Genomic DNA, 14,888 nt, shown 5'->3' on the forward strand with positions numbered 1-14,888 from the left:
CGCCCCGTCCTTTGGTGTCCCCCCCACCCCCCCGGTGTGGCCCCGTGGGGTTTTCTGCCCCCCCCGTGGCGTGGGGAAGGCGAGCGGGGGGGGGCTCTGGTTACGGGCACCGAGTTCCGCAGAGGTCAGCAGGCACCAGCTGGTCCTGAGTCAGGGCTTCTCCTCGCCGGGCCCCGCGGTGATCACAGGGTTGTTTTCCTTCGCCCTGCAGAGCGTGGTGAAGCTGATGCGGGGCCTGCTCCAGTGCATGATGAGACAGGTAGGGGTCTCTTCAGGGCTGTCGGTGCCGGCCCTCTGCAGCTTTCCTCCACGAGGGCAGGGACGGCCTCCTTGCAGAAAGTCTTAAAATTAGCCCTGACCCGGTGTCTGCCCCCCCCCCGAGATGCCTCCCAGCGCTGTGGGCTGGTGGCCGGCGGAGCTTTGTGCTCTCCAAGCTGCTCCCTGCCTTGTGGCGCCGTGGTTCTTCTCCCCAAGAACATTTGGGGTGACCCCCCTCCTTTCCGTGTGCCCCGGGGTGGCCCAGGAGCCTGGAGCCACGGCCTTGGTTCACGCAGGAGCTGTGGGATCCGTTCCCTTGCCGGCTCTGCGTGCACGGAGCTTCCCTGGGGACGCTTTTCCTCTCCAGGTGGACAAGGTGGAGGCCTTCAAGTACAGCCAGAGCACGCGGGACTGCCTCCACGCCAAGTACAACACCCACACCTGTGCCACCGTGGTGGGGGACCACGAGTGGGGGCACCTGCAGCTGGATGCCACCTCCCTCTACCTGCTCATGCTGGCACAGATGACGGCCTCAGGTGACGCTGCCGGTGGGACGCCGTTTGGAAACCTGCGTCTCGAGGGAGCGCAGTGAATGACACGGAGGGGGACTGAGGGCTCTGGGGCGTTTGGGGCAGATCTGCGGCTCTGCTTCTGGATGTCCCCTGGTGCAGGGACACAGCTTGCGGGGTGGGTTCGGGTCCCTCGGTGCCCACTGCTCTGAGAGCCCCCCAATTCCCTGAAGCCCCAGAGCTGCCGTGTGGGGTGGGAGCGGGGATGTGGACAGCACAGGGCGGGCGAGGAGGGGGCAGCTGGCTCCTGCAGCCCCTTCCTGGCAGCGCCTGCGGACTAACTTGGATTCTCCCCCCACGGTTCAGGCCTCCACATAATTCACAGCCTGGATGAGGTCAACTTCATCCAGAACCTTGTCTTCTACATCGAAGCGGCCTACAAGACGGCGGTGGGTAGCCTGCGGGCCTTTGCCGGGGGAAAGGGGGTGGGATCCTGCTGGGATCCACTGGGTGGGATTCCGAGGCTTTTGGGGCATGCCACGAAGCGCTGCCTCCCCGCAGGACTTTGGGATATGGGAGCGCGGGGACAAGACGAACCAGGGCATCACTGAACTGAACGCCAGCTCCGTCGGCATGGCCAAGGTGAGCTGGGGGGATGGGAGATAGGATGTGGTGGCTCTCTGGCCAGGGGTGCTCTGCAGCCTCGGCAGATGCGGGGGGGGGTGTTTGCATCTCTTCCTTGCTCAAAACTGGGCAGTGGGGCTGGCGCGGGGTGGGAGCTCTTACGGGCGAGCAGCATGGTGGAGCGCACACTGCTCTGGGTGTCGCCCTGCTTGCAGGCTGCCCTGGAGGCCCTGGATGAGCTGGATCTCTTTGGAGCCAAGGGAGGCCCGCAGTCGGTGATACGGGTGCTGTCGGACGAGGTGCAGCACTGCCAGGTGAGGTCCCTGCGCGTGTCGAAACGTTGCGGGGCTGATCGCGATCCGCTGGGTTTGTGGCACGAGCGGTGGCAACTTAATCCCTCTCCTTCCCCTTCGCCCAGTCCATCCTCCACTCGATGCTGCCAAGGGCCTCCACGTCCAAGGAGGTGGACGCCAGCGTGCTCTCTGTCATCTCCTACCCGGCCTTTGCTGTGGAGGACAGCGAGCTGGTGGAAATCACCAAGCAGGAGATCATCACCAAGCTGCAGGTGAGCGCCTCTGCCCTCCTCACCCTTCCGGGAGACGCAGTCCGAACCGTGCAGCCCTTTCCTTCCCCGGAATGTTCTTGGAGAAGGGGTGCTGGGACCTGCCCTCTCCCAGTCTCCGTGACCTGCGGCGGGGCCATGCAAAAACCCAGTCCTGCACGCCGTGGCCCCGGGCTGTGACTGTGGTGCCTGGGCACCGGGTGACCGAGTGAGGGGTATTTGGCCAGAGGAGCCCCCCGTGCCTCTGCGGCGGTGGCAGAAGGTGTCTCCCACTGTGCCTCACGCTCACCACCTCTGTCCCTCCCTCCCAGGGGCGCTACGGCTGCTGCCGCTTCCTCCGCGATGGATACAGGACCCCCAAAGAGGTGAGTGTCCCCGTGCCGAGGAGAAGCTGCCCTGCCTTGCATTTTCAGCACCCCCGGGCGCAGTGCGAAGCCTGCGGTGGGGGAGCACGGCGCAGGTGAGAGCCCTGAGGAGCCCCAGGGGGCAATTGGGGCTGGGGGCTCGCCTGGGGGTGGGGGGGCGGGGGGAAGGGCTGGAACCCCGTGATTTTGAGGGGATCCTGCAACCCTTGTGGCTGTGGCTTCTGCAGGATCCCAACCGCCCCTACTACGAACCCGCGGAGCTGAAGCTCTTTGAGAACATTGAGTGCGAGTGGCCTCTGTTTTGGACGTACCTGATCATCGACGGGCTTTTCAGCGGGAACATGGAGCAGGTAAGGGAGGCAGGACCTGGCGGGGCAGGGGAAGGACCCCCTGGCAAGGGAGGCGCGCAGGGAAGGACGCAGGGAGCCGTGCCCTTGGCTCACCCCCTCTCCTCTCTCCCCAGGTGCAGGAGTACCGGGAGGCCCTCGAGGGGGTTCTCATCAAGGGGAAGAACGGGGTGCGCCTGCTGCCGGAGCTGTACAGCGTCCCGCCGGACAAGGTGGGCTGCCCCACGCTGCGCTGGGGGTCTGCAAAAAAGTACGCCACCACAGAACAAAGGCTTATTGGATAAACAAACTACTTTTTTTTTTTTTGCCAAAGTGTATCTTGCCCCCGTGCTTTGCTGACAGCCTGCTGGCGGGTTGGCAGGCTTTAAAATGCGTCAGTGCTATTTCCTTCAGCATCCCCTGCCTGTGGGTCCCTCGCTGACCTCCTGGCTTCCCTTCCAGGTGGATGAGGAATACAGGAACCCCCACACTGTGGACAGGATACCCATGGGCAAGCTGCCGCTCATGTGGGGCCAGTCCCTCTACATCCTGGGCTGCCTGATGGCCGAGGTACGGTCGCCGGTGGCACTGGGGAGGGCTGGGCGGGCCAGGCTGTGAGCTCTGAGGACAAATGCTGCCACCCTGAGCCACCGGCGGTGGGGAAGCTGTCGCCTCCGTCCTTGCACACCCCGTGAAATGTTCATCCCCTCAACGCCTGTTTTTTTTTTCCCCCCAGGGGTTTCTAGCTCCTGGTGAAATCGATCCCCTCAACCGCCGCTTTGCGACCGTCCCCAAGCCTGACGTGGTGGTGCAAGGTGAGCGAATGGGGCCGGTCCCAACCCCCTGCACGGGGACTCTGGGGACAAATGAGGACTCTGCCCCCGTGCTGGGGGCTGGCTGTGGGGTGGCTCAGCTCGCTGGTGGAGCCAGATCTCAGCTCTGGCAGCAGGGTGTAAGATGGGGTGCAGGTCCTTCTGCTGGCCTCTGTGTTGCCCAAAGGAAACAACTCCTGCCACTGCCTCTTCTGCAGGGGTTGAAAACATGCCCTGTCCTCCCGCTGCTCGGCTAGGTGTAGCGAGTGGCATGGGGAGCAGGGCAGAGCTGTGGTCCCCAGAGAGACCCCGGACAGCCGCTTGTGCACGATGTGGAACCTTGTGTGTGTCCACAAAGGCCAGGGGCAGTGCTGGGACACCCGCGTGCCCCTGAGCGTGAGCTCTGAGCCTGCTCTCCTCCCTCCGCAGTGTGCATCCTGGCGGAGACCGAGGGGATCAAGGCTGTCCTGAGGAAGGAGGGCATCGATGTGGAGACCGTGGCCGACGTTTACCCCATCAGGGTGCAGCCTGCTCGCATCCTCAGCCACATCTACGCGCGCCTGGGTGAGCCGCAAGCTTCTGCGGGAGAGGGGGTGCGGAAGGGTCGTTCCCATCCTCTCGCAGATGCTGATGTCCTGCCCGTCTGCTTAGGACGTTGCCATCCATTCCAGGGCCTGGTAACGCTGCTTCTGTGCCTGCAGGGAACAGGGGTGGCAGGCAGGACTGTTCGGGGAGGTTCTGGAAGGGGTGAAGCTTTGGTGTTACAGTTCCACAGCAGCCCAGGGACAGGCAGAGGCTCTGATCAGTGCCACTGGGGTGGACCTGGTAGAGGCAGGAGCTGGTTTTTGTTCCTACACCCAAATTTCGGTGAGGGAAACCAGCCAGACCCCAGGGAGGGGTCTCCTGGCTGAGTCTGCAGCCCAGGCAGGATGGCTGTTGCTGGAGGGAAGGCAGGGTGTGAGGGGAGGGAGTGTTGAAATCTGGACGCTCATTCCCTGATGCCACAACTCCTCGGGCACAGGGCTTGTTGTGCAGGAGCTGGAGATCCAGCCCAGGCCAAAGGAGAAACCCGACCTGCCCCAGGCCGCGAGCGCTGGCTAATTTAAGCCACCAAAAGGCCAAGTGTGACATGGGCAAAAGGGGCAGGGGAGCAGCCTGGCAGCTGCTGGGGTGCCTCTCTGTGGGGCTGACGTGCCCGAGGGTGATGCGGCTGCTGTGTCACCCAACACAAACCACCCTTTTCCTCCTGGCTGCTAGCACAGGAGCCTGTCTCCGTTTGCTACAGCATCCCCTTTTGTGAGAGGGCTCGGGGAAGATGCCATAAAACCTCCTCTTCCCCAGGTCGCAACAAGCAGATGTGCCTGACGGGACGGCCCTACCGGCACATGGGCGTCCTCGGCACCTCCAAGCTCTACAACATCAGGAAGAACATCTTTACCTTCACCCCGCAGGTGGGTGGCATTGCACGGGCTCTGCCACACTATATAACCAGGCCGGGAAGCTTCTCTGCTGGCTGAGTGCCTCGGTTGCTCTCGGGGGTGGCTGATGGCAGGACACGGGTGGCACCAAAGGGACCTGGTGGCTGCAGAAAGGGCCGCTCACATCTCCCGCTTGCCCCGTAGTTCATAGACCAGCAGCAGTTCTACCTGGCACTCGACAACAAGATGATTGTGGAGATGCTGAGGACGGACCTCTCGTACCTCTGCAGCCGCTGGAGGATGACCGGGCGGCCCACCATCACCTTCCCCGTCTCTCAAACCATGCTCGGTACAGATCCTCCAGCCTTCTCTGCCGGGGTGGGTGTTTGGGGACAGTCCGGGTAATGGGGACACGGCAGGGCCGGACCAGCCAGCGGCGTCCTGTGAAGAGCTCGCAGCTCAAAGGAGTCACGCTGAGCTGGCAGCTGTCCTGGTTGCCGGCAGGGCTACCTGCCAAGCAGCAGCGCCTGAAGCTCCAGGCAGGTTTGTTGGCATGGAAGCATTTTGTCTCCAGGCAGCTAGGCCTGTTTGGGAAGCCTTTTGGGAGCAAGACCGAAAAACAATTCCCTTGTAAAAGTGTTCCTGGGGCTCTTCCTGCATCTTAACTCTTCACCACGGCTAACTGCCCCTTAAAGGCTTTCCTAAACGACAAGGAGGGGAAAACAGAAAACCAGAAGGAGCAGAAAGCTGCGCAGTGGCTCAGAGCAAAACTGGCTTCTCTGGAGCAGCTCTCACTTCTTCCCCATGAGCCGGCACAGGGAAGTGACTCCACAGTGCCTTCAGGCCTTTCTGGTTTTCCTCCTTCACTTGAAATCCCCTTGGGTGTTCTGTGGTGTCTCTCTTTGCTGTGGTGTCCTCTGCCCCATCAGCCTTACCCCAGCACCTCAGCGGCACCCTGACAGCCAGGGCGGGAGCAGGGGGCTGTTAGGATTGCTGCTGTCTGGTGCTGACGATTTCAGCCCAAGGTAAAATCCCAGGGGCTCGGAGTGCACCCTGGCCTGGCTTTGCTGGCTATCCAGCCTAGACAGTCCTGAATTTCTCTTCTTGGGTGGCGCTGGTGGTGCCACAGCCTTGGCTGCGCACCCCAGAGCAAGGGTCTGGCTGCTGCCGGGGTGCTTTGCATGTCTGAATGCCCACCTGGCCCCGTGTTACCAGGAGCCTGTTGGAGCAGGAGAGCCTGACTGCCTGCCTCTCTGTCCCCAACAGACGAAACAGGCAGCAGCGTGCACCCCGCGGTGCTGGCAACGCTGCGGAAGCTGCAGGACGGGTATTTCGGTGGCGCAAGGTGAGCGCAGCTTCTTGGGGCACAGCAGGGGAGGGGGCTGGTGTCCTCCCAGAGCTCGGCCCGAGCCTTGGCTGTCGGGGAACGAGCTGTGGAGGATGTGCTGGGGGTGTGCTGGGTTGTAAGCGCACCCCAGGCTACGATCCCAGCTGAGGAGATGCAGGAGAGGATGTATCTCTTTGTGCCATTCAATCCATGGCTGTAGGACCCCTCTGGTAGCTTTTGGGCAGCATTTCCTTCCCCGTGCGTGGCTGGAGGAGCTGCAAACAGCTAAAAGCAGGCTGTGGGATTTGTGCACGCTCCCTGCCGAAGGGCTGCCCTGAGTCCAGGAGGCGAGCCAAGGGCACTGCCCCCCCCTTCCTCTGTGTGACCTCCCCTCCTCTTGCCCAGGATCCAGACGGGTAAGTTGTCGGAGTTCCTGACAACGTCGTGCCGAACGCACCTCAGCTTCATGGACCCTGGGCCGGAGGGTAAGGTCTTTGCCAACGGTTACGAGCTCGGCATTGACAGCTTTGAGGAGCTAGACCCTGAGGAGTGGCTGCATGGCTTGCAGTTGGCAGAGGATGGTAAGGGGGAACAGGCCAGTCGCTGCTGTGGCACGGAAAATGCCCAACTCTCCCGTAAACCCTTAGCTCCCAACCTCCCTGACAGCGCCTGCCACCGAGTTCTCCATCCACTTGGGTTCCCGCCGCCAATTAACCCGTTCCGGGTGAGGCTCGCGGGGCGGCGGGGCTGGGTGACCGGAGGTGGCTGTCGCAGCCCCTCGCCGGACGGGTGTCCCGGACGGACGGGGGTTGAGGTTGGGGAACGTGGCTGCAGCGAGCACGGGGGCTGTCCCTGAGCGAGCCACCCCAACCTTCGTAGGCTGTTGCGCGGGGAAGAGACGAGGGCTCGGCAACCTGCCTCTGCCCGGGAGATTTGGCTGAAGATCTTGGTGCGGTCAGCACAAGTGCCGGTGCAGAAGGTGATGGTACAGTGCCCGAGGTGGTGGGGAAGAGCCATCACGTCCCCCAGCAGTCTCCGGGTGGTGTCACAAGGCCTTTGGGTGTCCCTGGACAGGGACAGCGTGAGCCTTGCTGCCATGGACAGGGTGCCCGTAGGGGCTGTGGCCCGTCACAGCGCGGAGGACCCCCATGTCCTGAGACCACAGCAGGGTGCAGGTTTTGCTGCTCCCCTTGCAAGCAGCCCTGGGCACCTCCTCCTGCGTGACCCAGTGTCGGTCATCTTCCCAGCCTTCCCATCGATCTGCTCTGCCTCTGCTGCTCCTGGAGCCAACGTCTGCACCGCTGCGACTCTGAATGCTTCTTTCTCTTGCATGACTGTCGTTCTCTCGCTTCACCCACGCTCTCCAGTTGTCCTGCCTGGTGCTGCAGCTTTGCGGGCTGCGGCCGAGCTCCCCCAGGGGGTCCGTTTTCCCTTTACCCCAGCAGAAGATGGGGCCTGCCTGGCCAGTGTGTCCACCCTAAAAGACGCTCCTTTTAAAGTTTTCCTGTGGTCTGGCGCCGCAGGTGGGCAGGACGATGTTCTCAGATGCGATGTCTGTCTTGGGGGACTTCCCTAACGGAGCCTCCAGGTGCTGGTTCAGGGCATTCCCGCCAGATGTGGGAAGGAGATATCATGCTGCCGGCCTTGGATGCCATCCCTAAACTCTCCTCCTGGAGCAGAAAAGCTTCTGGACAGCAGCAAGGCTCTGCCCCAGCTGGAAACACACCAACAGCTCTGTGTTGGCGTGGCATCGCCTGGCGTGGGGCACCCCCCACCTGGGGCATCACCCGCGCAGCTCCGCGGTGCTGTCACCCCCTGGGCAGCAGAGACGTGGCCTCTGAGTGCCCTCTCCATGCTGCAGGTAGTGAGCAGCGGCCCTGGTGCCTCCGAAGTGAAGCTGCGAGCTGCTGGAGGCAGGGCAAAGAGCTGTGCGGGAGGTGGCAGTTTACACAGGAGAGCAGGCTGCCCTCCTGTAGCTCCTCCTGAGAAATAACCGGTGATTCCCAAGCACAAGTAACGGTCACGAAACCCACCCTGTCTTGCTCTCGTGCTGGAGCTCTGCCGGGACGAGGCCTTTGCCGTGCCGGGGCACCCTCAGCAGTCTCTGCTGGGACAGACAGTGCCTCCCCTGGCGGTGCCGCTGCCGCCACCGTCCGTCTGTCCTGCCGGCGCTCGCCCCGCGCTGTCGCTTTGTGCCGCCAGCGAAGCTCAGTCCCTGCCGGGGCACGGCTGGGGAGCTCTGCCCTGGGATGCTGCGGCGCCCGGTGGCTGAAGCCCTTCTCTTCTTCCTCCCGTTGCAGCGGACACGTACGACGAGGTGGCGCAGTACCTGGACCACCTGCTGCAGCGCACGGTCCCCCAGGCCAACCTCCCTCCCACCGCCCAGCGGGGAGGGCTGAGCCGCTTCCGCGCCGCCGTGCACACCACCCGCGACCTCATGTCCCTGGCGTCCAAGGCCAAGGACCTTCACGTCCAGAGTGAGTGACGCCGGCAACCTTCCCCAGCTCCGCTCCATCCCGGTGGTGGGGCTGAGGTGCCTTCGGGAGCTTCCCCATCCACGTGGGATCCAGCGTGAGCCGGGGGGGCTGCTGGTGGAGCGGGAGGTGGGATGGGAGCTGGTTTGGGGCACAGCGATGGCGGTTGGAGTTGAGAAGCGCCTGCACCAACCCTGTCTGTCTCTTAGACGTCGGGATGTACGTCCCCAGCAAGATCTTCCAGGCATCCCAGCAGTCGGTCAAGTTGCTGAGCTCGCCCCACCAGCATGAGCAGGAGGGCAAGGTGAGCCCCTTCCCTTCCCAGCTGGGCAGGCAGCACCACCGGGCTGGCATTTTGGCTGGAGCCCGAGGCCCCTGCTGGGGCTGTGTGGGGAAAGCTTGGCCCTCTTTGGTCGGGGATGCTCACGGGTGCTAACCAGGAGCATGGGGCTCCCTTCCCCAGAGCCACACACTCCATGCGGAGATGAACCTGCCCCGTGATGAGGCTGGCAACGTGGACTGCAAGGCGCTGGTGGACCAGCTGCGCATCTGCCCCACGCTGCAGGAGCAGGCGGATATCCTCTACATGCTCCACATCCTCAAGTACGGCGAGCTCAGCGTCCTGCCCGCTCGCTGAGCGGAGAGCAGGCACAGCCGTGCTCATGTCTCGACCCGCAGAGCCTGGGCGCTGCCACTGGGCGAGCTGGTGGCACTAACCCAGCATCTCCTTCCCCACAGGGGACCCGAGTGGCACACGGGGTTGGAGAGCGAGCCTGGCCCTACTGTTAAGGAGCTCCTCACCGAGCTGTACGTGCGGGTGGGCGCCACGCGCCAGTGGGCTCTAATCCGCTACATCTCCGGCATCCTGAAGAAGAAAGTGGAAGCTCTGGATGAGGTAAGAGCCCTGCTGGCGAGCTCTGGTGGGCTGAGGGCTTCAGGGAAGAGGCAGCTGGGAGGGCAAGAGAACTGTGGCGACATCAGCTCTGCGTCCCTCCGCCTGGGGCTGAAGAACCCAGAGCTGGTGGTGATGCCTGGGGGGACCTTTCTGTCCCCAGGCCTGCACGGACCTCCTGTCTCACCAGAAGCACTTGACGGTGGGGCTGCCCCCAGAGCCACGCGAGAAGACCATCTCCGCGTGAGTGCGGCGCCTCTCCCTCGCCACGTGTGCTGGGCTGGGGCTGGCCGTGGGGCTGCATCTCCTCCCAGGAGCAGGAGGGACGCGGGGCCGTCCCTTACCTCCTCCTGCCGTTCCCTCCCCAGCCCGATCCCCTACGAGGAGCTCGTTCACCTCATTGACGAAGCCAGCGAGAAGAACCTCAGCGTGTCCATCCTCACCCAGGTGACGGGCTGGGGCAGCGGGGGGACCCCGCGGCTGGGTGTCAGCGGCTGTGAGGAGCCGTGGGGTGACCTGCCTCTGTCCCCCCAGGAGATCATGGTGTACTTGGCCATGTACATGCGCACCCAGCCCGCGCTCTTCGCTGAGATGTTTCGAATCCGCATCGGGCTCATCATCCAGGTGATGGCCACAGAGCTGGCACACTCCCTGCGCTGCTCGGGTATGTGCGACGAGGTCAGTGGGACGGGGGATGTGACGCTGGGGGCCCTGTCAGCCAGGGAGGAGAAGTGCCGTTAAAAACGGGCAGCTCTCAGTGCCACGATGAGACCCGGCATGAAGGTGTCAGGGTTTGTGGCTGGGACTGCTCTCGGGTAGCACAAGTAGGTGATTTCGTGGCGATGCCTTGGGTTGGCGTGGGGAAGAATCCCTGCTGTAGGCAACGTCTGGGGTTAACGTGTGTCCTTGGAGGACGAGGTGTACCCCCTGCTAACGGACTGGGGCGCAGGCTACAGATCTCCCAGGAGAGTTGTGAAGGGGGTACCACGTCCCAACTCTGTTCTCTCCAGCTGGAGAAGCCACTGAGAACCTGATGAATCTCAGCCCGTCCGACATGAAGAGCCTCCTCTTCCACATCCTCTCTGGCAAGGAGTTTGGGGTGGAGAAGAGTGGTGAGTCTCCTGGCAGAGCTGGGTCTTGGTGCAGAGTGTGACCAACTCTGGTGTCCCCTGCTGTGGAGAATGTCCCCGTTCTCCTGCTTGGCACTGCAGTGGTCCAGCAAGAAGCTGTGATCAGCGGGGTGGTGCTGAGCAGGTTTCTCAGGATGAAGCCCAAGTCGTGTGGCTATCCTCAGCTCAGTTTTTGGTCCGATCCAGCCTGAATTGCAGCAGCTCTGCGCTGTGGGGCTGGTTGGAATAGAGGGCAAGGCTGCGTGAACAGACACGTACGTCCTGAGCTGTGGGACCCACTGTGGACCTCTCCTCTCCCCCAGTGCGATCGGTGGACTCGTCGGTCACCACCGCCATCTCCATCTGCGAGGTGGGCGCTGTCGGGGCCACCAAGCCCGAGCGTGCTGGCATCGTCAGGCTGAAAAGTGAGATCAAACAGGTGAGGGCAGGCGGTGCCGGCTGCTCCTGTGGAGTTTTGTGGGGACAAGCAGCTCCGGGACAAGCAGGATTGATGGGAGAGTCAATATGGGTTGCCCTTGGGCTTTAGAGAGCTTAGAGCTGTCTCCAGGAGCCCGTCTGGGCTCGGTTCTACCCTGAAGGGGATGTGGGGTAAATCTAACGTGGGGGTCGCTCCGGCAGTGCAGTACAGGGGGAGCACAGGGGTGCTCCAGGGGGTGCAGGGGTGGGCAGGACCATGCAGTTCCCCCGTGGGGCTGGTGTCCTGGTGGGCCTCTTGCAGCAGCAGCAACTTCATTTCCTTCTTCTCTTTCAGCAACTGGATAAACGTAGGCAGTCTCTGACCGGGAGTAAGGTGAAGCCACCTTGGTCCTCCTCCGGCCTCAGCTTTTACCCCTCATGCTGCATACTAGGGCAGCTTCCGAGCATGCATGAGTTAATGAGCTTTCCTAAACGAACCCGCTGAGCGAGCTGCTGCAGCAATGAGCTGGCTTCCCCTCTCGGCAGGCTCGGGGGAGCTCTGTTTAGGGCTGGGGGGAGGCGCCCCGGGAAGGGGTCGCTGTGGATGGGTGGCCCCACAGCATTCAGGCAGCTCCCGTTTGGGACCTGCTCCGGTGAGGCCATCGGGGAGGAAGGTTTCTCAAAGCCATGGGTGCACTGCAGCCAGCTAGGAGCTGTGCTGCATAGCTGCCACAGCTGAACAGATCCCGTAATACCAACAAAGAAGTGCTGAGCAAGGTGGCACGGTGTCTCCAACGCCATGACCAGCAGTGGTGCTGCTGGGACAGTGACCGGTGATCACTGGATCCCGCCTGTACCCCCCATTCTACCTCCTCTTGGGCACATGCTGGACTAGGACCTCCTCTGGTGCCTGGCTTGTGTCCTGGCGAGGTCCTGTCCTCACAGAGCCTGTGGGGCCCAGGTGGATGCAGCAGGTTTATGGCTGACCTGCTGCAGGGTGAAGCCTGGCAGCGGGACCGTGCACGTGGCGAGGACAGTCACCTGCGGGTGGTGACCTGCTGCTGGCCCTCCGCTCCGCCTGAGACTAAATCCTTGCCCGTGCCAGCAGCCAACAACAGCCCTGCTCCTACTCCAGTGCGGTCTTTTCCCCCTCTGATGCTAATGTGAGACTTTCCACAGCTCACCTCTCAAAACTACCTCTCAGTCTCCAGCTAACCGCAGCCCTTGGGATAACTGAGCTTGGTCTGTGCTGCTGCTGCTCCGCTCGCCGCCACGGCTGCCCGGCCCCGGCCCGGTTTGATTTCTGTCTCTCCTTTTCTCCTTCAGCCCATCAGTTTGCAGTCCGGGGATGGTGACCTGATGCCCTCTCTGGTAACCCATGTTTGTTGGCTGCGTGCACGGGGTCTGTCCTGTTGTGTGGCTGCAGGAAGGAGCTGGGCTCCCGTGGGGGCTGCTGCCCTCCAGGCTGCGGGGAGCTGGGGCTATGGGTCAGGCTTTGCTTGGTGCGGAGCGTGACCAACTCTGGTGTCCCCTGCTGTGGAGAATGTCCCCGTTCTCCTGCCCGTTCAGCACAGCTTGGGCACTGCAGGGGGACAGGGGGTGGCAGCTCTGCCCTGGGATCCAGGCTGGGTGGGCACAAGCCCTTGGGTGGCAGCAGGCTGCGCTCTCGTGGGCTGTTGAACGCTGCAGAGGTTTCCATGGTCCTTGTTTTGTCTGCCCAGTCCACTGGGCACTCGGAGCTGCTGGGCAAGGGCTCCTTTTCGAGCATGCTGGAAGACCAGAGCAGTAAGGACAGCCGCCAGGGCCAGTGGAAGCGGAGACGGCGGCTGGATGGGGCCCTCAACCGTGTCCCCATGGGCTTCTACCAGAAGGTCTGGAAGATCCTGCAGAAGGTGAGCTGGACGTCCAGCTGGCTCCTTTCCGCACGCACGGCACCAGCCTTCCCAGGGTGAATTTGACACCCAGGGCTGGTCCCCAAGGTTGTGATGACACATGCTTCATGGACAAGGCCTTCTGCTGGCCCCGGGAAGCTGGGGGAAGAGCTGGAGCTGCCTTGTAGGCACGTAGGACCTACTTCACCCTGCTGTGACCCTTGCACGTTGGGGCTAGGTCTGCTGAGGAGCTTTGTGTGTTGGGCAGGGCTGTGAGCTGTGGGAGCCCAGAGCTGGAGCCACAGCTGAGGCAGCTCCAGGCGCTGCTCATCGTTGGCATGGTAAACCAGGGAGCAGAGCCCCGCGCTGGGTGTGGGAGTGCCCCAGGTGATGCCGAAGCGAGGTTTAAGGAGTGATGGAGTGTTGTAAGGAGTCGGGAGGTGGAGCTGGAGTGCGTGGGCAGCACATTACTGATGCTCAGCTGGGAACGAGCGCACAGTGCTGCTCCAGGCTGTAACCATGGTCTCTACATCTTGTTCTGCAGTGCCATGGTCTTTCCGTGGAGGGCTTTGTTCTCCCCTCTTCAACAACCAGAGAGGTAGGAGGTTTATGAGGGAACAGGGCAAGGGGGTTGGTGTTGGGTGCGTAGCTGCCCTGGACAAGTGCCCAGCGTGGCTCAGGACTTGTGCTGGTGATAACAATGCTCTAGGTGCATTTCTTCCCCCCTCCACGCAGATGACCCCGGGGGAAATGAAGTTCGCCGTGCACGTGGAGGCAGTCCTCAACCGCGTGCCCCAGCCCGAGTACCGGCAGCTGCTGGTGGAGGCCATCTTGGTGCTCACCATGCTGGTGGACATGGAGGTGCACACCATCGGGGGCATCATAGCCGTGGAAAAGATCGTGCACACAGCCAACGACCTTTTCTACGAGGAGCAGGTAGGGGCTGCAGTCAGCTCCCAGGCTGCCTAAGGGTCAGTCACCCACGCTGAGGGTCCTGCCCGTCGTCCCCACTGGGGCACGGCAACAACGCGGTGTCCTCCTCCCTCTGCTTCATGCGTGGGGTGCCGGCTGGCGGGTGGCAGCCTGTTCCTCATGCTGCCTTTCTCCTTCCCCATCCAAAATCCAGAAAGCCCTGGGTGCTGACGACGACATGCTGGAGAGGGATCCCACGACGGGCATCTGCAGCCTGCTGTACGACAGCGCGCCGAGCGGCCGGTTCGGCACCATGACCTACCTCTCCAAGTCGGTGGCCCTGTACGTCTACGAATTCCTGCCCGGCGACGGCTGCGCCATGCAGTAGATCTCGCCGCTCTTCTCCCCGGCCTGCGGACTCGGCGGGAGGGTTGTTGAACCCTCCCTTGAACCTTGGGGCTGGGTTTGCAGGCAGACGGCCTCGCGCCGGGGGAGCGGCGCCGGCGGGGAAGGGCTGAGCTTCCAAGCCCGCTTGCGGTACCAGCACCTGCCTGCCTTGTGGTGCAGCTCTCCTCAGGGCTGGCTGTGTTTGAGGGGGCCTGGAAGGACCCCCCCACCCCCGCCTGCAGCAGATTGGAGGTTTTTGACCCGTTCTGTGCTGCTTTGTCCTCCAAATCTGCGGGGTGTCCTCTAGCTAGAGCTGGTGCTCTTCCAGCTGCTGATAGGGATAGCGCTGTTGGACTGATGGGGAGCGGGCAGCCTGTGCCCTCCCCACGCCTCTTTCCCCCCCAAAATCCCGGGGGAAGTGTTTTCCACGTGTGTTTGCTGACCTCCAGGTCTGGTTTGCCTTAAAGCTGCTCGGGGGCTGTGCCAGCAGCCCCCTGCCCCTCAGGGCCTGCCTGGCTGTGAGCCGGCCTGAGGCCCCCCTGCGGGCCTCGGGCCTTTTATAACAAACGTTTTTAAAACAAACCAACAAAAAAACCCCGCTCGTGCTGTGTGGGAGCCCGCAATA

General features: G+C 62.8%; 1 protein-coding gene across 1 annotated transcript in view; it reads left to right on the forward strand.

The window, feature by feature from the left end:
• Positions 1–14,857, forward strand: part of PHKA1 (phosphorylase kinase regulatory subunit alpha 1) — a 25,069-nt gene extending 10,212 nt beyond the window's left edge. The window contains exons 2-32 of the mRNA XM_035324230.1: positions 212–259; positions 626–794; positions 1,134–1,216; positions 1,329–1,409; positions 1,607–1,705; positions 1,810–1,956; positions 2,265–2,318; positions 2,546–2,668; positions 2,782–2,877; positions 3,107–3,214; positions 3,381–3,459; positions 3,886–4,020; positions 4,798–4,907; positions 5,079–5,223; positions 6,141–6,219; positions 6,607–6,782; positions 8,502–8,678; positions 8,885–8,979; positions 9,139–9,278; positions 9,414–9,570; positions 9,731–9,810; positions 9,936–10,014; positions 10,102–10,231; positions 10,578–10,679; positions 11,000–11,115; positions 11,449–11,487; positions 12,420–12,464; positions 12,815–12,985; positions 13,509–13,562; positions 13,700–13,900; positions 14,091–14,857. Coding sequence (XP_035180121.1) covers positions 212–259; positions 626–794; positions 1,134–1,216; positions 1,329–1,409; positions 1,607–1,705; positions 1,810–1,956; positions 2,265–2,318; positions 2,546–2,668; positions 2,782–2,877; positions 3,107–3,214; positions 3,381–3,459; positions 3,886–4,020; positions 4,798–4,907; positions 5,079–5,223; positions 6,141–6,219; positions 6,607–6,782; positions 8,502–8,678; positions 8,885–8,979; positions 9,139–9,278; positions 9,414–9,570; positions 9,731–9,810; positions 9,936–10,014; positions 10,102–10,231; positions 10,578–10,679; positions 11,000–11,115; positions 11,449–11,487; positions 12,420–12,464; positions 12,815–12,985; positions 13,509–13,562; positions 13,700–13,900; positions 14,091–14,264 — 3,492 coding nt within the window. The 3' untranslated portion in view covers positions 14,265–14,857. The remainder of the gene's footprint in view (positions 1–211; positions 260–625; positions 795–1,133; positions 1,217–1,328; positions 1,410–1,606; positions 1,706–1,809; positions 1,957–2,264; positions 2,319–2,545; positions 2,669–2,781; positions 2,878–3,106; positions 3,215–3,380; positions 3,460–3,885; positions 4,021–4,797; positions 4,908–5,078; positions 5,224–6,140; positions 6,220–6,606; positions 6,783–8,501; positions 8,679–8,884; positions 8,980–9,138; positions 9,279–9,413; positions 9,571–9,730; positions 9,811–9,935; positions 10,015–10,101; positions 10,232–10,577; positions 10,680–10,999; positions 11,116–11,448; positions 11,488–12,419; positions 12,465–12,814; positions 12,986–13,508; positions 13,563–13,699; positions 13,901–14,090) is intronic.
• Positions 14,858–14,888: the final 31 nt, after the last annotated feature.

This window comes from Oxyura jamaicensis, chromosome 4 (assembly GCF_011077185.1).
Source record: "Oxyura jamaicensis isolate SHBP4307 breed ruddy duck chromosome 4, BPBGC_Ojam_1.0, whole genome shotgun sequence".
Classification (NCBI taxonomy): domain Eukaryota; kingdom Metazoa; phylum Chordata; class Aves; order Anseriformes; family Anatidae; genus Oxyura; species Oxyura jamaicensis.